At 37.0% G+C, this 22,361-nt stretch overlaps 1 protein-coding gene across 1 annotated transcript in view; it reads right to left on the bottom strand.

Annotated features, from left to right (window-relative positions):
- Positions 1-20,279, bottom strand: part of SLC5A12 (solute carrier family 5 member 12) — a 55,659-nt gene extending 35,380 nt beyond the window's left edge. Inside the window, exons 1-6 of the mRNA XM_012744645.3 lie at positions 19,609-20,279; positions 10,650-10,715; positions 9,351-9,402; positions 8,373-8,440; positions 2,888-3,042; positions 2,637-2,777 (exon numbers count right to left, since the gene is read on the bottom strand). Coding sequence (XP_012600099.3) covers positions 2,637-2,777; positions 2,888-3,042; positions 8,373-8,440; positions 9,351-9,402; positions 10,650-10,715; positions 19,609-19,947 — 821 coding nt within the window. The 5' untranslated portion in view covers positions 19,948-20,279. The remainder of the gene's footprint in view (positions 1-2,636; positions 2,778-2,887; positions 3,043-8,372; positions 8,441-9,350; positions 9,403-10,649; positions 10,716-19,608) is intronic.
- Positions 20,280-22,361: the final 2,082 nt, after the last annotated feature.

The raw sequence follows: 22,361 nt of genomic DNA, 5'->3' as shown, positions 1-22,361 counted from the left end.
GAACTATATGAATGTATTTTTACATACCTATTTTGCAGGATGTATTTTCCTTAAGTACCAGAGATTTTCCCAAGCCCTGCTGGAATGTTTTAATTACATTAGACTCTCAGATAACGAGCAAAAGAAGACTATTTAATCAGCATCTGTAGAGCCTCCTAGGTGAGAGTCCATGGGCAGCTGGCTCGGAGTGGCCTCTAGCTAGCCCAGCAGTGCCCTTGAGTCTCCAGCTGTGTGACAAATGAGACCCTTCACCACGTTCCTCCACGGCAATCTCCCCTCCAGTGCAGTGCGCGTCAACTGTACTGAGCAGCTCGACTGATCACTCGCCTGATTATATTAACCCAATCACCTTGGATTCTCAGGGGAGTCTCCCCTCCCCTCCCCTCCCCTCCTCTCCCGTCCCCCCCTGCTCTTCTCTCCTCTCCTTTTTCCTTTCTTTTCCTTTACTTTTTCTAAAGCCCTTTTAAAAGAATGAAACAGGGAAGTCTTTTCTAAAGAGAGTTTTCTTTTTCATCTTTCCTTATTTTCCCAAGATTACTATCACAGTTCTGATCCTTTCATGGAAGTGGGGATGTGGGGAAACAGGAGTGGCAGTCCTACACACTTAGGAAATTACATAGATTTCTTTGTGCATGACTATCTGTCTTTTTCTGCCAGTGTTGACACCTATTAACTACTTATAGAACAAATTTCAAATTCCAAGCAACTATGTGAATGGGATTGTATGGATTTTGGTTGAATTAAACTGGCCTGCTACATGAAGCTTTGAGATACATACACAGGAATATGTGTGTATGTGTGTGAATGTGTATATACACACATACATACACTTCTACATATGTGTATACATCCCTGTGTGTATACATACACACAAGTATGACCTTCTTGAAGCATTACTTTATTTAATAAGTGACACACATTAAATAAGCACAAAGCATTGTGCTTGTCCTGATATGGAAAAATGATGAAAAAGATACATTTTCTAACTTTTAGGTACTAAAGTAGTAATAGGGAGAAATTAGGCATATTCACAAAAGAAAATAATATAACATCTAAGATTTTTATAAAACTAGACTTAACAGAGAATTATTATTTATTTCACCAAAAGATTCTTCTCTTCACAGGTACGGTCAACTCTAGTTTATTTCAAAGCAGAATTTTAAATGAATTTTAAAGTCTAAGTCTACCTGCATTTTCAATAATACAGCTAGTTGATAAAGAAATGATTATGTGTGTGGGAGGTTTGTTATAATATCATTTATTGTAATAAGATTTGAATGATTCTAGTGAATTGATGGAGTTACCAGGTAATGCTTTCATTTCTTTATTCTGAGAGGTATGACATATATAAGTAGTAACATTACAGTTCTTCTTTTGGAATTCAACTTACAAAATGGTTGAATCATTTCCAGGCCATCTTATGGTTTATTCAGTGAACATAAGAATCTGTGCATTGAAAGTATTTTAAAATCTTTTGGGGGAATATTCATAGTGACTGTTTCTCTAAGAAAGGTTTAGGGCTCCCTGAGTAGGCCAGGAGGCTGAAACCTCAGGAAGCAGCGCTGGGGATGAAATGCCACTTTGGATGCAATTCTGGCTTGTTTCTGCCAGTTTGGTGAGAGAATATATAACTGCCATTGGTCCCATTGTGGAGCACAGGCTGGCTGTCAGAGCTTGCAAAAGGCTTGGCACTCACGCCTCTGCTCCTGGCCTTCAGAGCAAGCAGGCCTGGTAAGATCTGGAGCAGCTAAAGCCCCTTTATGGCTTGCCACGCCATCCCGGGTTTCCTTCCTTTTTTAACCTCTCCTTGGAAGCTTTAAGGGTACAAACATCTGTTAAAGTACACTAAAATAGAGAGCAGGCTTGAAGAATCCCTGAGCAAAGCCAGTCATGCTTCATAAGTGAGCTTAACTTTGTTTGATTTGCAAATATAAGTGAAACTTAACTTGGCTATTCCTTGTAAATGACTATATCAAATAAAAATGAAACTTAAGGCTAACCAATCAGAAGCCACCGACTAACATAGTTATACAACTAGGGAATTTGCAACAGGATAGACCAAATAAGACAGCTATAGACCTGCAACCAATCAAAGCCCCTAGTGTTCCTTCAAAGGAACTCCTAAACTGCCTCACTTTTGTGGCTGCCTGACTCATGAATCACTGCTCAGATAAGCTCTTTCAAATTAAATTGTGCCTCACTTTAACTTTTGACATATCAAAAAAAAAATGATAATTAAAGAGACCACATGTTGAATCAAACAAATAAGGCCATCTCATCCTGGAAACTGAGAGCAAGAAATGTGTGCCATTTACCTCTGCATTGCCACCCACAGTACCTAATTTAACCTAGTAATTTCTCAATAAATAAAAGCAGCAAATAATTGAGAGCAAAGGCAAGGAGACTTCAGTTTAAACCCCACCTCTGCCACTTCCTTGCTGAAATGAGAGTAGTAATGCCTGCCTCAAAAAGTTGAAGGGGTTAATTGAATCTCTCTGTTTCTCTTTCTTTTAAGCACAAAGACACACACATAAACACACAGGCACACAAACACACCCCCCCCAGTAGAAAGTATAATAAAAAGTATCCAATAAGGTAAGAGAAGACATAGAAATTTTTCTTGATTAATAACTTACAGCTTAGCATGCTTTTCTGTTTTGCAAGAGATGCATCGCTGGATAGTTGATTGATTAACTCCATAGATTCCAAGCCATGTAAAAGTTCCTCCCACTGAGATTGTCCAAAAAGTGTGCCGCCTGAGGGGATCCATATCAAAGCTATAAGGCACAGAGAAGTGAGTAAACAAAGATGTTTCTTTGATTCCCAGCTATTATTTTAGGTGATGAGGGCATGCAGCTCAATCTTTATAAGATAGCATTAGGCATACTCAAATATATTTAGTCGGGATCCATTTGTTGCTTGCTCGAATACATTGTGTATTCCACCAGCATGAGCCGATCCTTGAATGAGGACCGTTAAGAAGCCCACAATCATGACAACCATCTGAAATGCATCTGTCCACACCACTGCTTTTAATCCACCCTGCAATGAAGAGAAGGGATGTGAGTTCTTAAAAATGAAGCCTGCAACTCTTCCAACTCTGCACAGCCTCCCTGCTAATGCAATCATTCATTCATTCATTCATTCATTCATCAGTAGTCACTGAGCATGTGCCAAGTACTATGTTAAGCACGGAAATAAAATGGTGAGCAAAGTTAAGGTCCCTTCCTTAACTTCACAGAGTTTATAATCTAATGAGAGAAGCAGATATTAGACAACATGATAGTGATTTACTTAAAATTGTGCAAAGTGTGATTAAGGACAGGTTACTAAGGGGGCATGTAACAGGGAATCCTGACCTGGTCTCAAGGATATGACATTTAAGCTAAGTTCTGAAGAATAAGTAGGAATTTACCAGGTACAGAGGACAAAGTGGATAAGGGATCAGCATGTGTGAAGGAGGAAAAGTATGGGCTCTCTGAGGAAATGAGAGAAAGCTGGAATATATAGGTCAAAGGATATGGAACGCCCCAGGGGGAAGTTTCTAAATTTGCTAGACACCAGAGCACACAGAGCCTGACAAGGCCACTTAAATGATTTCTCAAGAGCAATAGAGATCATTAAGGGGGGTTATATGATGAGAGATTTTGGTATTTGTTTATAGTAGTTTCAATGGCCATTGTGTGGAGCATAAATTTCAGAACTGTAGAAGAAAAGGAGTTGAGAGACAAGCTCAGAGTTTAGTTCAGTAGTCCCTGCCCCAGATGATTGGCAATTTGAAGTAGGGTGGAGATGGAAAGAAGTGGATGGATTTGCAAGATATTTGGGGCCTAAAATCAACATAGTTATGATTCATTGAATACAGGCAATGATAAAATAAGGGAATTAAGGGTAATTACCTGGGTCTGGCTTGTACAACTTGACATTTTTTTTTTTTTTTGTAAAACTAGTAACAGTGAATACAGTTTGGGAAACTCAGATGGCAGGCTACTAAGGAAGAAGAAAAGAATTATGAAGGAATGTTAGATTGCAGACATTTATAGAGGAAGGAGTTTTAAAAGTTATAGGGATGGTCACATAGTGAGATGAGCACACCAGAGTTTCAGGGGAATGAATATCATAGTAGAACTTAGGGTAAAGTGACTAGGCAAGAGTTTAGAGCAGGGGTTATCAAGGGTTATCAAACCTGTCTCCCCTCTAGAGTCACCTAAGGAACTTACAAGGAAAAAAAAAGATGAAAACAAAACATCTGAATCTCATCCCCAGGGATTCTGAATTAATTGAGGTCTGGTTTGGGTCCCATCCTCAATGTCTTTTGAAAGCTCCCCAGGTGATTCTAATGTAGAATTATAGTTGAGAACATCTGGGGAAGAAGGAAGATGAGAGAGAGGATAGCATTTCAGGTATAGAAGCCCATAGGACCATGGAGAAGGTGGGATGAGCAAATAGGAAAAGATGAAGTGAAGAGATATATAAAAAAGTGGTTTGAAAATGAATGAGCTTTGTGGTATTTTTAACATTGAAAAACAGAATTATCATTCCTGGTTACTCCTCCAGAGTGTCAAGAACTTCAGTGAAAAGATGACAGGCTTCATCTTTATCTTAAGAAGAAAAGAAGACATTGGGGTTGTTGCATCATTTCATTTGTAATTAAAATTAAAATTCATTTTAAAAAATAGACATTGAAGCACCTTCCAAAGAGATTGTATTTATATATTTTGTTCAAACTGTGGTTTGAGGAATAATAAATTTCTTACCTCCCACCTCCTAGGTAGCACTATCTTGATTTCCTTTAAAAACCTTAAGCTTTCCAAACCCAAACCTCAACATCAGATTTTTGTGCAACGAAGACCAATTGTTAAAGGCCTCAGTTTTCAGAGGCTACTTGGTTATGCAAAAATCTGCATAAATCTGAACATTAGCTAGACATGAAGCAAAAGAACAAACCACTTTATCAAATATTCATCAAAAGGCAGATGAAAGCCACCATGGAAACTTCTCTGACTCTTTCATGCAACAAGATTCTCTCTCTCTTTCTCTTCCGTAACACATACTCACATGCACACACAAGTGCATGCACACATACACGTACCCCATTGACCTTCTATAAACTGATTGTGCCTTGTGTATGACTTATATATTTAATCAGTTTGTGTTGTTTGGGGTCTAATGTTTGCCTTACTAAATTGTAAACTTCTGGATAGCAGGAATAACTTCCCCCTTATCCACTTCACTGGATATTTTAGATGCCATGCCACCACAGGCTGAGCAGAGTAAAGAGACTGCAATATGAGCAAAGGCGTTAGATAAATAGGCCACCATTTTGGTAAGATGCTCAGCCTCAGCCTCTAGCCTGGCCAGAGAGAAGAGAAATGGAGCAGAGGTGTGATGAGAAGAGATTATGTGAGTGCACTGGATTCACACAATGAAGGATTTCAGCTAAGGAGCTTGTACTTTATCTTGTGAACAATGGAAAAGTAAGAAGAGAATTAGGTCAGTCCAGTGTCATGAAGAAATGGATGTTTTAAGAAGATTAATCTGACAGAGGCATGCAGGGTGTGGAAACAAAATGAGACTGGAATCATGGAACCAGTTAGGAGGTAGTAAATTTAGTTCCTTTTAGTTTATTGTGATTATTAAAATAACCAGACTTGTTTCTGAGGTTGCAATTTTTCATCTCTACATGTCCTACTTCTTTTAAATACTTGTTTTCCTCTTCTTTTCTGCTTAGATGGAATGAGGGTTTTTATTTTAATTCCATCTTTCCACTTTGAATGTTTCATTTAAATGAGTCTCCTTAAAATTTTGCCAGGTTTTTGAAATTTAGAGTCAAAATTTAAGCAATGCCTTAATCTTGACCAATTCAAGTATTATAAAACCCTGAAGTCCGATTATCCTCTTCCTGATTTACATGCTATTATTATACAATTTGGGGGTTATTATTTTTCTTAATTCCAAAATTATATATGATAATAATTATTGGTATATTTTGTATTTTAAATTGTATAGTCATATATAACATTTAATAATATAACATAAATTATAATATAAAATAATCATTAAGCATGGAAATTATTTGACTAAACTTACTAAATGTTAACTATTCTATTATCAGCACTTTGTCCATTTTCAACTGTCATAATATTTTTCCTTTTTCTTATAGTACTTCCTCTAGATTTTTCTTTGGGGGAGATTTCTTAGTGCTAAATTCTCTTGGTTCTTTACACACAACTCCTGAAAGATAATTTTGTTCAAAACACAATTATAAAGTTGACAATTGTTTTTCCTCAGTACTTCGAATACATTATTCCTTTGTTTCTGGCTGCCATCACTGTTGCTAAGAGGCCTGGCTTCAGTGTTTCTTTGCAGGTGTTTCTGTTTCTGCTCTCTGGCTGTTTTTCAAATCTTCTATTTGTATTTGCTGTTCTATAGTTTTATTAATGCGTCTAGATAGGGACTTCTCTTTTTCTTTTTCCTTTTTAAGGTTGCACTTTTCTAAATCTTTAAATGCTTGTCTTTTGTCATTTCTGAAAAATTGCAAGCTGTAATTTTTTGAAATATTACATCTCTTCCATTCCTTCTGGAGTGTCTCTTCTGAGATTCCAATTGGACATAAATTAGACTTTCTTATGTTGATCCTCCAGATGTCCCCATTTCTCCTTCATTTTTCCATCTCCTTGTCTCTCTGTTATACTTTGGGTCATTCCTTGGGTCATTCCTGATGCTTACTCATCTTTGGAATTGCATCCTTTATTTATTTAAATTTTTTGTTCATATGTATTTTTTATTCAATATAGTGCAATTCCAATATGTGCTGTTGTTGAGAGGCCAAATCTCTGTTGTTTTGCTGATTTTCAATCATGGTACCTTCCCATTTTATATTTCTAATAATATTTTATTATAAGATTATTGTTGGATCTTTATCTCTGTGTATCGTATAGTCTAAGTTGGATTCTTCCTCCAGAGAGGATTTGCACTTTTTTCTTTGCAAGAGCCAAAGTGCATCACTGAACTGGAACCGCTTCAGCTCTCCTCAATGATCCCAGTGTAATGTGATAGTGCCAAGCTCAGCTTCTCTACATGACCACTGACCCAGGGCTCCATATCTCAATAGTAGTACTGGTATCAACACCTGCCTTCAAGTCAGCCCCATCCCTCTTGTCTACCCACCACATACTCCTTCCAAATATCGGTCCACATTATTCATATATTTAAAATTATTTTGTTATATCATTTTGCTACTTTATTTTGTGGGGGGGGGGATTTACTTGGGGAGCTATAATCTCTTTTGCAAGGCCAGCAATGCATCAAGAAGTTGTTATATCTGGCATCTTGCTGTTTTTCTGTGGATAGGTAGCTCAAAGCAACTGATCTGTCATACATGGTCAAAGGTGGAAGGAGCAGGAAGGTATTTTTAACTAGGTAGGAGGAGGTGTGTGTCTGAAATAGAATTATTGTAGTGAGAATGGAATGAAAAAAATGAAGATAAAGCTTTGAGCATAAGAGATAATTTGCAAGCATGAAAAAGAGATAAGGGCATTTTAAGGTTGTGTGTAATCAGGATAAATGTTACAGAATATGTGATATGTAAATAGTGCCAATGTATATGAGTGGTCTCCTACGTGATATATCAATTACTTTATTTTTCTCTATAGAAGACAAAAGAGAATCCTACTGTCTGGAAACCATTGCCATATGCTTAACTGGTTAATTATAACTCAGACATGGTACAATGCTCAGAATAATAAAGATCTGAGTTGTAGGGTGTGGGCAAACAATAGGTGCTCAGTGAATGCTTGTTGAACTAATTGTAATAATTATATAAACATGTTGTCAATACCACTCAGGTTCCTTGATTAGAAATAGAGCATGTATAAAGCCAAATGTCAAATGTAATCCAGGTTTATCCATAAATGAGACAAAAACAAGCTGTGGAATCCTCAAGTTTACAGAATACCAGCCATCCTATTCATTCATACATGTATTTTGTTATTTCTCAACCAATAGACAATGAAGTATAAATGCTACTTGTGGCTTAGGACCGCTATTAACGAGCAAAACTTTTCTCAGAAGTGGCATAGGGTCACCTTCCTCTTATCAAAGACACATTTCTTTCATCAAATCTTTTCATATTAGGCATGCCTTTCTTAAAATGAGCTAAGAGCCTAAAGACTCCCAATGGTTAGTACTAGAAAGAATTTTAAATAAAACAACAGCACCTTCCTCAGGAAACTTCAACAGATAAGCTGACATACTTCTATTTAATTTTGGAATAGCAGTTTCTGCTATAATTAGATGCCTGCTGTTGGAGATTTGCCCTTATGCCATATTAGGAGGTAGCGCTAAATACTTTTTCACAGCTAGATACATACCAGGGTACAGTAGAATGTGCAAACAATTCCTGTTGCAAACACAGAGCCCCAGAGATCAAACCCAGTCACTAGAAAAAAAGAAAAACAACATTAAAAGAATTTTCTCTGGAAAAAAGTAAAAGAGCAAGTTTTATGAAGAAAAAAGTCACAAATTTTTATCAGTGTTCTTTGTGGGCAAAAATAAAAATAAAATTAGAATTTCCACTCATTAAATTTTCTCATCTTTGAGAGTCTTTTACTACATTTTTATACTTCTAGCCAGTCCATAAATTTCATGTAACCTTCAGTCAAAATTTTCCTAAGATTGTGTAGCTTCTAATCTTTGATCCAAATATTTTTGGTTTTGAGGGTTTTTTTCTGTTTTCCTTGACAAAGTTATCTGAGTACTCTAAAACCACCTAAACATCAGCTATGAATTAATATTTCTCACTATAAACACATAGCCCAATTCAATTGAATATTAAGGACTTTCAATATAGTGGATGTCATTGTAAAATTTCTTTTCTCCTTTATTTTTTTCTTTCCTTTTTGTTTCTAGGATTTTATTTCCTCACAAGGATCAACTATAAATCTTAATGTAATTATTACAGGCCCCATTTATTCTTGTATTCAGATTATCCACATCATGAAATCACTTAAAAAGAATCATATACTATAAGTGACCTTACCGAATGGTTGTTCATATACAATAACAAAGCTGTTATAATTTTGATGATCAAAAAAAATAAAAATAAAAATAAGAAAACCCCAAACAAAAGCAATCAAGCTTGATATTTAAAACTATGTGAAGCCAAATCAAATAACTATATTATTTTCAATGCTCAACTTCAAAGATTTATGTAGTAACATCTATAGTAATACACAGCTCCCTAACCAGAGAAATATCTCCCCAATAAGATATTTTATGTGTACTTCTCCGAAGTGAGAGTTCAGGCATGAACTGGGTGGAATGTGCCCAGGGGAATGTCAATGACTCACCTTGATTAAGGGCCAGGGCAGGAGCATACACCACCACTCCAGTGTAGAGAATCTGGAGGAGAAACAAGAATCAGGTGAACAGTGAGGAAGTGACACGGGAAGAAAAACTGCCTAGGAAGTTCTTTGTTGACCTTAGAGATGTACTTCCTTCAACGTGTTCATCAGACATTTCATTCCCACCCACTCTAATTGTGACATTGTTCACATTAGATTATAGAGAGGATGCAAGCCATTAGATTATAGAGAGGATGTAAGTGTCAGATGGAGGAACAGGGTTGGATTTTCAAGACACCTACTAGTTCTGAGATTTTATGGTTGTATTTCGTATATTTCTAAGGGATACAGAAACAGGCTTCAAGAGTTTTGATACACCCTCCCTGTATCATCCACTCCCCTCATGCACACACATCACAATGGCTCTCTGCTGACTTTGTGAGACACTTTACTAAGGAAAAGAACCACATTCTGGCAGTTTGCTGAAATATAAAATTCAGAGTGGAAATGGAAAGAATCTGTCAGGAGAAAGTACTGTGTGGGGAAAACTAACAACATGGGTGATCTACATAACACATATATCTTCTAACTCGAAGAATCACAACCACTACACTGATGGAAATCGGTAGGATTCCATTTTGTTTTAAATGGAATTTCACCCTTTAGAGATTCACGTGGGGATTTTCAAAGGTAAATATCTGTGGGCAGGTCAAGGAGAACTCTTTTTCTCCTATTCTCTCGCTTAAATCCTTCAGTCCTGTGAGTGGGAGTGTTGATTAAGAGGGAAGAAGCTTATTTTCTAGCAGAAAGTACTTTCCTTAGAAGTAGGAAATGCACCAGTGGTGTGCCAGGGGCAAGCTTGGGGCAGCGTGAAGGCAACTCAAAGCCTGAAGGGCTGGAAAGGAGTCCATAAAGGAGAGTAGGGATGTTGGTTAGGAATATTGTCTTAAAATGACTTTCAGCAAAACTGGCATTTCTGGTTCAAATCAGTTAAAACAACAACAACAAAAAAGTCAGTTACCCGACCATTCCATAGCTAAAGCAATTCATACAGGTTAAATGGGAGTGAAATAAATGTTAAGAAAATGTTTTTTTCCCTTGTGGCTTACAATATATATTTATTTTTAGTCCAGATCTGTGGGATCTGCAATGTGAGCACCTCTCAAGGTCATCACATATCTTGAAAGTGCTATTCTTGGAAGATAGTAGTGCCTTCTTAGTATTAAAGTCTGTCTGTTAATCCAGTTAATTGCCCCTGAAGTAAACACACCTGTATCTTGCAACCCCACAGTTTCCACCTCTTACCGTCTGCACAATGTAGATGACTGTTGCTGCGTAGCGAACTGGTTTGTTGAATCGTAGTTGCAAGTACTAAAGAGAACAGAAAGACATGCAAAGCCAGTGAGTTTTAGATAAGAGCTGCTAAGAGGGTCCCTTTTTTCTTGATAGTCCTCTGACTTTCATGTTTTGGACTTATGATTTTATGGTATGTCTCCTTATAAGCAACAGGGAAAACAAAGAAGTCAAAGATCTATTAAAACTCAATTCTTTTGCATACTCTCATGATGGTCAGAGAAAATAAGTGGGCTGTTTGAATGAAGATTCAGTTCTTCTGCCTTTGTGCCCAGAAGTCTTCCTACTAGGCCCACTGAAGCCATTATTTCCTTTTATATTTTTACTTCTCCAAATTCAGCTCAATTCTTCATTCTCTTTTTCCTTGATTGCTGCTGCAGCTCCCTGATTGATCTCCCTAGTATTGGTCCTTGCCCATTCATCCCATCAACCACATATCTGCCACATCAATCCTCTTAAAGCAGAGCTCTAATCACGTCATTCTTTGTCTTGAAATCTTCAATGATTCCCTATCATGAAAAAAACAAAGCCCACATCCCAGGATTGATACTCCAAACCAGGGGTCCTCAAACTTTTTAAACAGGGGCCAGTTCACTGTCCCTCAGACCATTGGAGGGCTGGACTATAGTTTAAAAAAAACTATGAACAAATTCCTATGCACACTGCACATATCTTATTTTGAAGTAAAAAAACAAACAGGCAAAAAACACCCGCATGTGGCCCGTGGGCCGTAGTTTGAGGATGCCTGCTGCAAACCCTCTATTGTCCAGATCATATCTCAAGTCATATCACTAAACTTCACATAGTTTATTCTTCACATAAAGTCAGCATCTGTTGTTCAGCTAACATGGTTTGTGCTTTTCAGACCTTTCCTTTGTTTAGGTAGAACTCTCAACAGAAGAGCCTCTCTCCCCCAATTTGTATTAAATAGTAAGTCTTAGTCCTTGAACAAGAATGGTCCAGTCACTATGCCTATCCATACACATACTTTCTCCCCTGAGCTCAAATGGCACTAATATCAAACCTTTGTCCTTGGCATCAGTTGCTGTCTTGTACTTTGGTGTTGGGTTTGTTTATCTTACTGTATTTATTTCCTATGGCTGCTGTAATAAATTGCCACCCATTTGTTGGCTTAAAACAACAAAAATTTATTCTCGAACAATTCTGAAGGTCCGAGGTAAAAAATGAATGTCAGTGGGCCCAAATCAAGGTGTTGGCAGGGTTGCACTCCCTCAGGAGGCTATAGAGAAGAATCTGCTTCTTGCCTCTTTGAGTTTTGGTGGCTGCTGGCCAACCTTTGCTTCTGGTTGCCTCACGCCAATCTCTATTTCTATAGTTGCATTGCCTTCTCTTTCATCTATGAAATTTCCAACTACCTCCCTGCTATAGAGATACCTATAGTTATATTTATATTTAATACCCACCTGGATAATCCATAATAATTTTCTCATCGCAAGATCCTTAATTTAATCACATTTGAAATGATCTCCACCTTTTTTTTTTTTTTTTTAACCATGTAAGGTAACATTCACAGCTCTCAGGACTTGGGCATGGATATATATTTGGGAAGGTGGTGATTTTTTTCAACCTGCCACATTTATCATCTCTGATATGTACAAACAGTGTTCTATTTTGTTAATTTTTATCTTTTTCATATCATTCAACAAATATTTGTTATTTGCCTTTCATATTGCACTCTTGACACACCATAATAAGCAAATATGATCTTAGAGACTAGATGAAGGGACCATTAACAAATATTTATATTAATAAGTTACAATTGTGATATGTACTAGAAGAACAGTTAGGTTAGCTGTAAACATAGTAAATAGCAGAATCTGTCTTACCCTTGGAGGTTTTTTCTGAGTATTTTAGAAGGCATTGCTATGTGTCTTCCAGTGCATAATAAACATATATCGAATGAAAAAAATAAATTTTAAAAGTAGCAATGTCTTGAGGATTCAATTTCTTGTTAGTAGTTTCTACTTGGTAGTAGTTCTTTCTTATCTCAATTTTAGAAAAAATCATTTTGATTAAATCAGGAGTTAACTACTCATTTGCCGTTTTCCTAGAAACAATACATAAATGTTGTTTCATGGCCTTTCCTAAAACAAGGAACTCCTCTTGGCATATTATGATTCCATTTCACATTAACCCACATTTCTCAACTTATGCCCATCTAGATCCCCCCATCTCTCAGGAAAAAAAAAACAAACAACAACAAAAAACCCCCCTATTTTCAGGCCCTCTTTCTTCAGATGATATATTCAGTGAATTGTGAGCCAGATTATAGTCCTGTGAATGTGTGACTCAGAGCACTAGATATAAGGAAAATATTCTTTCAGAAAAAAAGGAAGTCAGTGAGGAGTCAAAACTCAACTATCATAGGATAAAAAACACTGCAAAACTTTTGTGTTGAAGACAACCTGAGCTCAAACCCATGCCCTTGGGAAGATTAGTTACTCCAGTTGGCCATGGTTTTCTCTTTCTAAAATAGATGATTATAAGACTCAAATGGCATAATGTATTATAATGCCAAGTTCAGGGCTAGAAATATAATAGAATTCAGTGGCTGTAGTAGTCCTTGTGTGTGCATCACCCATAGTGTATTGTCACTCACTGTTCCAGTACATGTCAAAGGCACTAAAAGTGCCTCTGATTATCTGCTAGAGGGCTTTCTCTCAGCCCTTGCATAGAGAAAATAAGAAATGCTTGGGGGTATTGTCATTGGCATTTAGCCAATGATTAAATGGAGTTGGATGAAAAAATACCCTGGCTTCCTTGCCTTTCAGAGAGGACAACACTGAGACATGCTCTATACTGTCTCTTAATGATCCCCAGTACCCAGTACAATTGAACCCTTGTTGCTCACAGTGGTGACCTACTCAAAGGTGCACTTTTTATTGGTTTCTTTTCCTTCCCTGTTTCACTTTGCCACTTGCCTATTGATGCTTCCTGGGATCACTTCCCTCCAAATCAATTTGCATTCAAATCCTTGTCTCAAGATCTGCTTCCGGGGTGATACAACTTGAGACAGTGATATTTCTAGCCAATATATTGCAAGTGGAGACTTTAGAGGAAGATACCAAATGTAACATAGACAAGCTGTGTCATCTGCATTTCCCTAGACAAGAGAGCCCCTAGCCAATTCACTACCTGATGGAAGTCACATAGATGCCCCGAGAGAGCAGCAGAAGAGCCTTCTGGAGCCCAGTTGAACCAGGCCAAATTGCTAATCCACAGCATTGTGAGCAAATATAATTGCTGTTTTGAGACATTTATTTTTGAGTGGTGTGCTACATAGCAATGAATACCCAGTACGAAAATTGATACTAGAAGTGGGGAGATATTGTAACAAAAACCAAATATATGTAGTATTAGCTTTGGGACTGAGTGGCACATGAAGCCTGATAAGGCAAAGGGGAAATTAATCCTGAAAAATGGTAAGTCCATGAGAATATTGCACTGAGAATCTGCAAAATTAATGATTTTCACATTTCAGTTTAGTTCCACTCGATTCAGTCAATTCAGCAAAACTACTGGGATAGTACTGGGGAAAAAAAAGACCTGGATCAGAAGTCAGGTTCCCTGAATTCCAGTTTGAGATATGCTTATCTTACTTTGTGATCTAAGCCTCTGGTTTCTCATCCATGAAAGAAGAAAGGCTATTACAACTGCATAATTTTACACATGAAAGACTGTATTCACTTTTCCTTTTAATATATTCAGTTATTAACTCGGTGGTCACCTTTGGTGTGTGTATATAAGCTATTACTATAGTCAAAAGTAAAAATGCAATTTAAGAGTTGCATGCTTCATGCATGCCTTTAAACATACCAGAGATGACACTTACCAACATTATGTTGCATTATTTTTAGAACTCCAAACTTTATCCAGCTATATGCCTTTCCATTTTGGAAAATAGCAACTCCGCTTTTCATTTTGGTTCAAGCACAAATAACATAGAGCCGACCTTTACTCCCCTCTTTATCTCACTTCCAACATCCAACTTGTAAAAGAATCCTGGTGCCTACCCCTCCACTTTGAAAACATATCCACTTACATTATCTCCTCTCTTTCCACCCTATCACCATCATCTCTTGCCCAGATTATGTCAATAGACTCCTGATTAGTCCCTCAGATTCAGCAGTCAAAAACCATACAATCATTCTCAATATCCAGCTAGAGTAATCCTCTTAACACAAAAATCACATCATGTCACTCCTCTGCCCAAGCACTGTATTGGCCCAGCTCACTTAGAGTAAAAGCCAATCCCTACCATGACCTAAAAGGCCTCATAACAGTAGTTCAGACCCTATCAGAACCTAAATATCTATTTTATAACAAATATTTTATAACACCATTTATTCTGCTGAAATAATATCTTACATCCAAACATCTAATTACTCAAAATATAAATATAATTACTACAATACCAGGACCATCATTTAAAGGAGACCTAAACAGAAAGCAATTTATCAAAACAAAAAAAAATGTGTAGTATATAAATGCTCAGAAACACTATTCAATAAGACATAGTGAAATAGTAGTCTGTGCATTATCATAATGAAAACATTGGTTTGAAGAAGTAAGTAGTTCAAAAACCATGAGGTTCAAGAAAAATGAGAGAGCAGGTAGGCATTAGCCTATAAACTAGTATTAAGGGCAACTACTAACAGACTGGATTTATTAGTGTATGATAAGAGAAAGAAGGAAATAACCCAAACTAGAGTGAAGATAACATAATGAGACTAATTATAAACTGTCCAATTGAGATAATGAAAATGTATGATATTGTAAATGAGCTGAGCCTAATTTATAACTGGAGGGTGAGAACAATTCCTTATGCTTTGACATGGGGACAGGGTAGTGATAAAGTAGCACAGATGGCATATTTTAGTCTTGAAATTCCACTGCATATCAAAGCATTTAAATTAGTTGGCTATTGCTGCAAACACCCACCCCAAAACTCATGGGTTCAAAAACCAAATATGTATTATTTCTCATAATTCTGAGGATGAACTGAGTAGCTTCTCTGCTCGTTTCATCAGGACTCTCTCGTGGCTGTAGTCAGCTGGAAGACAGCTGAGCGGGGAGGTTTAACACCGCCTCACTCTCATGGCTGGCAGCTGGCGTTGGCTGTGGGCTGGTGTCTCTGTTCTTTGCTATGTCCTGCTCCTGCAGCTAGTCCAGCTACACCAGCTTTCTTACATAGCAGTATTAGCGCAGCATTCCGAGAAGACAAAGGCAGAAGCTACAAGCCCCATGAGGCCTAGGCTCCAAACTCACACAACATCATTTTGGCCACATTCTAGTGGTCAAAGCGAGTCACAAGACCAGCCCAGGTTCAGAGGATAGGGAAAAACTGACTCCACCTCTTTCTATCTTTAGTACTTGGAAAGACCCTGGAAAGCATATCTTGAATAGGTAATAGAGAATGGAGGGTAATTACCTATTCAATATATGGAGGATGAACAAAGAAACAGAAATTCAAGATGCTACAAAGAGATTTGAGTGGTATAAATCTGGGAATAGCAACAACAGATATAACACAAAACTACAAAACTCTCACTTAACATTTACTATTTGCCAAGGTCTGTTAAAGGTATTTACACATACTATCTCATTTACTCCTCACAGACATCCTTTGAGATAGATGTTGTTATTACCACTGTTTTACACACATGAAAAGCAGATATGGAAAAGTTAACCAATTTCCCCCCAAAGTCCTGAAACCAGCAGGTGGCAGAGCTGGCCTTCACAGCCAAGTAGACTGAGTGTGGAGTCTCTATGCGTCTGACCCCTATGACATGATACCAGTTTTATAAAGCAAGAGCAATCCCAAGTAACCTCATCTGTACTTTGTACACTCCAGATATCTTATCATTAGGATACTAAAAATTTTAAAATACGTAGCAAACAACAACAGTAAGTATTTAAACAATAATTTTGTAAATTAAATCCAAAACAGTCCTTGTATTTCCTATATCTGTACTAATTATTTTTCCTATATCTGTACTAATTAATTTTTATTAATTTAAAAGGAGTCTCAAATCTCCGCAGTTGCATAATACAATTGGTTTAATTGCTTTTGTAATAACTGAACCATTTTTCTAAAACTAGTTACAGCCAAGCATGTATTGAGTAGCATATATGGAATAGACACATTGCTCAGGAGGAGTAAATTGCTCAATCATTTCAAGGCAATGTTTTTATTTCATTTTAATTTCTAGAAAATGCACTAATTTATAGTATGTGTGTGTGCCCATAACTTCTGATTTTAAAAAGTTATTATTATGTACTAAAGTACTACTAATTTATATTTGCAGTAGTTTCCCAACATTAAACATTAAAAAATGATGCAGCGCAGGATGCAATTACTCCTTGTATATGTGTGTCTTACACATTGCAAGATATCCGGAGTCCCTGCCCCTCACTCTTTTTAAGTTTCAGTAGTGGCTCCTAATCATTGTGACACCCAAATTTTCCCAAAAAATATCCAAAGTGCTCCCTCTGTGTGACACCACCCCCACTGGGACCACTACTGTATGTAACTGGGCCCTCCCACCTCTTTAATCCTATCTTGTACTATTGTCCCCTTTGCTCATTCTTCTTCATGCCCATTGGTTTCTTTTTTTTGTCCTTCTTTAGTGATTTTGCAACTGTGACTACTTCAGCCTGGGATGTTCTGCCCCTGTCTGATGCAATCACTTGCTTTCTCCTGGTCTCTATTAGTGCCCTATTATCATTGAAGTTTTATTTGACCACCGTCTATGAATTATGGAGATTCTCCACCTACACCAACATTGCTTCTCTCTGCTTTGTCGTATTTATTTTTTCTCTATTGTCTTTTGCAGGGCAGGATAGCATAGTGATTCAGACTATGATCTCTAAAGTTAAACTGCCTGGTTTGAAAAACTGCTACTTGTCCACTTGTAGCCAAGTGACATTGAGCAATTTACTCAACTCTCTATGTGCCTCAGTTTTCTAGTCTGTTAAATGGGGATGATAGTACCTATCTACAAAAGATTGTTGTAAAGCCAAATGAGTTAACAGGCGTAAAGTAGTTAGAGCAACGCTTAGCACACATTTAAATGCCACGTAAATTTGTGTTATGATTGTCTTACATGGTATACATTTATTGACTGCCCTTTTCTGTTATAAAGTAAGCTCCATGTGGCCAGGAACTTGGTTCAGTGCTTTACCTCCAGGGCCTAGAAGAATGCCTAGAACAAGCCCAGCATGGTTAGTGTACACCTTTAGTCCTAGCCACTTGGGAGGCTGAGGCAGGAGAGAGGATCACTTGAGCCCAGGAGTTCAAGAACAGCCTAGGAAAAATAGCAAGACCCCACCTCTGGAAAAAACTGTGGAAAAAACCAAGAATGCCTAGAATATAGAATATGCTTAATGAGTATTTACTAAATGAATAGACAGTCATAAAATTATATTCCACATCTAGGTAGTTTTTTATGACTTAAAAAGCTCTTTCACTTTAAACTAAACATCTATGAAAGAAGGAAGTTATTTTCTATGTGTAAACTTGAGTTGAGAAATGCTAAATAATTTGCACATAAAGTGGTCCTGTTGCTAAGAAATGGACTTAGACATTGAACTTGTGTTTTCTAAGTTTTGTCTCTTCTCTCTCTCATTTTTCTCTCTCTTTAGCAGTCTTAGGCAATCCTTTCTTAAATGCATTGTTTCATTTAAAAAAAAACAAAACAGAAAACTCAGTAATATCTTTGGGAGTCCAAGCTTCATAGTTGAATGGAAAAACCTATAATATATTTATATGTTCAGAAGTACATTAATGAACAATGGGATATGTATACATTTTTAGGACTAGGTATAAATGTAGTCATTTTCTCTTGAATCTACAACCTAGGTAGTGCCATTACATGAGCCAACCCTAACTACTGTCTTTATTCGGGAGGGAGAGTTAATGTTGAATATTTAGGATATGATCATCCAGGGAATCATAAGTTTTAAGACTTCTAGAAATTGTCCATTTGCCTGATGGCTTTTCAAATCTAGAGTAACTCATTTATCTTACAGAATTTTAAAAAGTGGTCAGTTATTAGTCTTCTGCTGTGACTGAGTAGGGGTGAATTTGGACAATGAAAATAAACACCATTTTTTAATAGAACTTTATGATCACACAAATATTGGACATGAAAACTCAATTTTGAACATGATGTTTTTATTGAGAATTATTGCAAAGCCAAAACACCACTGTCTCATTTTTCTTTCATTAAAATAATTCCCATATTTGTATTATTTAACTTTTCTTTCCTATTAAAATATTTTTTATTTTTCAAAAATATTATCATTTTCCCATTAAAAATTGAAGCCTCATAATAATCTGTATTTAAATGTTCTCTACTGTCTGATGGAAAGGCTACTAAACAGAGATACAGGAAAATAATAGATTCTCAATAGACTTTACCCACTATTCAATCTTAACTAAGTCATTTATCTGTATTTCAGTTTTCTCAGCTGGAAAACTGCAATTCTCATGATATTTGTTCTGTTTGCATTTTAGAATAATGATGCTAAATAATAATAAATAATAACATCAGCCTTCTTTGATTGAGAACCTCAGAGCAATGTGTTAGATGTTTACATAAAGGTTCTCAATTTAATCATTGAAATAGCCCTGTGGGATCGACATCATTATTTCCATTCTACAGATGGGAAAACAGGTGTCTGTATCCAGAGCTTAGGCTTTTTTACAATAATGTTTTAATGTCTTTCCCATAGTGTTGTAATTGCCCTGAAAATAAGTGAGTGTTCTTCAAATACCAGGTGTACAACAGGATAATAAGAAAAACAAATAAGAATAACAAAAATCCTTTGAGTAGAGAGAAAATAATAATTCCTGCTGAAATAGAGAAGCAGGGAGCAATTCTCTTACCTCGTAAGTGCTGGTGATGCCAGATCTGTAGAACACAGGGAGAAAGAGCTCTGACGTGAAGATGATGACAAATGCATACGCAATGAAGAAGAGTATGAAGGATGCCCCAAAGCGATAGACCTCGGAAGGGGCCCCGAGGACAGTTACAGCTGACATGAAGCTGGCTGTCAGAGACAATGCTACAGGACCAAATGTCATTTGTCTTCCTCCCACCAGGAACTCCCGGGAAGTTGCCTTTTTTCTCTCCTTAATGGCAAAGAACACTCCAATGCCAGAGGAAATGACAAAGAGGGCTGCAAACACAACATAATCCCAAACTGCAAAGTTCTTCACCTCCATGCTGAGAAGTATAGCACCAGAGAGTTGCTTTCAACCAGGTCTCAGGGAGATGTTTCCAAAAGCAAAGCTTAGTACAGCAGAGGCTTTGCAGAGAGAGGAGATAGTGAGTGATTCCCAGAAGAGAATGACTAGCAGAGGCACTTGTGCGAATCTTCAGACACCAAGTAATATTCAGAGAAGATCTCAAAAGTTGACTGCAAAGAAGAATCTGGTAGTGGTATCGGTACCAAGAGATGAGAACTTGAAATCTGTCCCGAATCAAGAGCTGTCTGTTCCTCTCCTGAAGTATATGCCACGGAGAAGGAATTCAGATGTGTTTTGAAATTAATAACCACTGGGGGTGGACTAGACTTGCCAGATAACATGCTCTTTTATCTCCTTTTTTTTTTTTTTTTTTAACTTAAGGTTAAACATTACTGGGAAACATGGAATTGATAAAAGTTGACCACCTCAGCATTTTTAATTAGTAAGGTGGAATCTGTAAAATGCAAACACACCACTGTCTCTCTCCAGGGTAAGGGCGGGTGGAGGATGAGTGCCGGCAACTGCTGGAGGCGGTGGGTGTGGACGGAAGGGAGCAAAGGACTAGGAATCTGAAGACCTTTGCTCAGATCCTGGCTCAACCATGAGTGAACTGTAATAGTTTTGACAAATCATTTAACTTTGCTAAACTTCACCTGGAACACTAGGATTATAAGACATTACAAGGTTATTATGAGTACTTAAATCTAAAACTCTTGACCTTTTCGGTCCTGGATCTACCTCATTGGCTATCATTTATGCACACAGTGGCTCACTCCTGAACATAATAATTTGTTCCCTGTTGACTCTAGGACTCATAAAGTGGATTTATCAATACTAAATAAATTTTTACAGCTCTTAATATTACCTTTTCCCTCTCTCCTTCATTTTCACCAGGTTACTATACTTGTACCCAGAGGCTGTGTTAGAGTTAGGACCAGGACAAATGAGAGAAGGAAGGTGACAATCCTGTTTCTGCTCTCAGTAGACTCTCTGTCAACTGTTCTAAAGTACCTCCAGGAAGCCTTTTGTGGAACAATTTCGCATTTTGTTCATACCCCTCCTTCTTCCTCAATGGCCCCCTCACCTCTATGAAGCCTATCAATTTTACAAGATCTTGTTTGAGTCTCCTCTGTGGAGCCGTTCCTGTCCCTCCTCCCCAACTCCTGTAAAAAGTAGCCTTTCTTAATACTCACTTTGTATTTACTTTGCACACTGCAATCATTCTCACCTATTTTTAGGAATAACTATGTTAGTGGAGGAGTCTGTTGGCTGTTACAAATGACCGGTTCCTTAAAGATAGAAGCAAAATGTCTAGTTCATATGCCCAGTTAATAGTAGCCATTATAGAACATAAGAAAATAATAATAAAAAAGAAGAAAACTAAAATTATCCATAATGCCCAAAGACAGAAACATTTTCAGTCACATGGAAGAAACTCTAATTTTGCTGTTGACATCAAGATAATTAAATAAAGCTTTGATTATTGATTTGATCTGGATACTGTCCTCACTCCCTGTTTTTGCTCCATGTATTTGAACTAGGCCTCAGAAAGCTCTGATGCCTAAAATATGCTTTTAGTTACAAATAAAGATATGAAGGCTCTCCCAGCAGCTGTCTGTGACCTGTTGTTTAAATTCTTCCTCCTCTAGTTTGGAGAATTGATAGGATCAAAGCTAATGGCAAACTAAGTCTTTAACATATTTACCTTCACCTAGGCTTTTAATTATTTTTATCATGACATATTCTAATTATGCAACATGCTTTCGTTGTAGTAGTTTCAGCAGAAAACCAAAACTTTATTTGGTTTCAGAGGCTTGGCTACTTTATACTTTAATATTAACACCACTTGAGTGCTAATATTTAATCTTCAAGACATGCAAACAACTTGTATGAACCAGGTTAATACTGGTTAAAAACACTATCATTATATCCATGAGGTCTCAAGGTTGAATACTAGAAGCATATAACTGAAGACTCAATGAGTACTGCTGGTTTTAATTAAGCTTCATGCAGAAACAGTATTATCTACATGACTCCCATTATTCTACTAACCACTCTCCTCTCTCCCCTCTCTCTGGGGGGTTAATATCTGGGATCTGAAGGAAGCTTCATGCCTCTCATAGTAAAGTATTCCTTGCTTTCAACATTTTGCTGATTATAAGACATAGCATCAATTTATTAATTTAATTTTCAGTTATTTTCTGCATATATACCCTTTCTTTCCTTTGGTAGTATACAATGTCCTCAAATCCTCTTCTTTCAACTAAGATTCACTCCATGCAAGATTTGTGCATAGCATCCATTTATTAATTAATAATTTTAATAAATTGATAATTGATAATTTATTAATACTTTTCAGGGGAAATATTAAGAACTAGTACATTCAATGT

The sequence above is a fragment of the Microcebus murinus genome, chromosome 4 (assembly GCF_040939455.1).
Source record: "Microcebus murinus isolate Inina chromosome 4, M.murinus_Inina_mat1.0, whole genome shotgun sequence".
NCBI lineage: Eukaryota > Metazoa > Chordata > Mammalia > Primates > Cheirogaleidae > Microcebus > Microcebus murinus.
The sequence above is the reverse complement of the archived record's forward strand: the minus strand, read 5'-3'. Positions and strand labels throughout refer to the sequence as shown.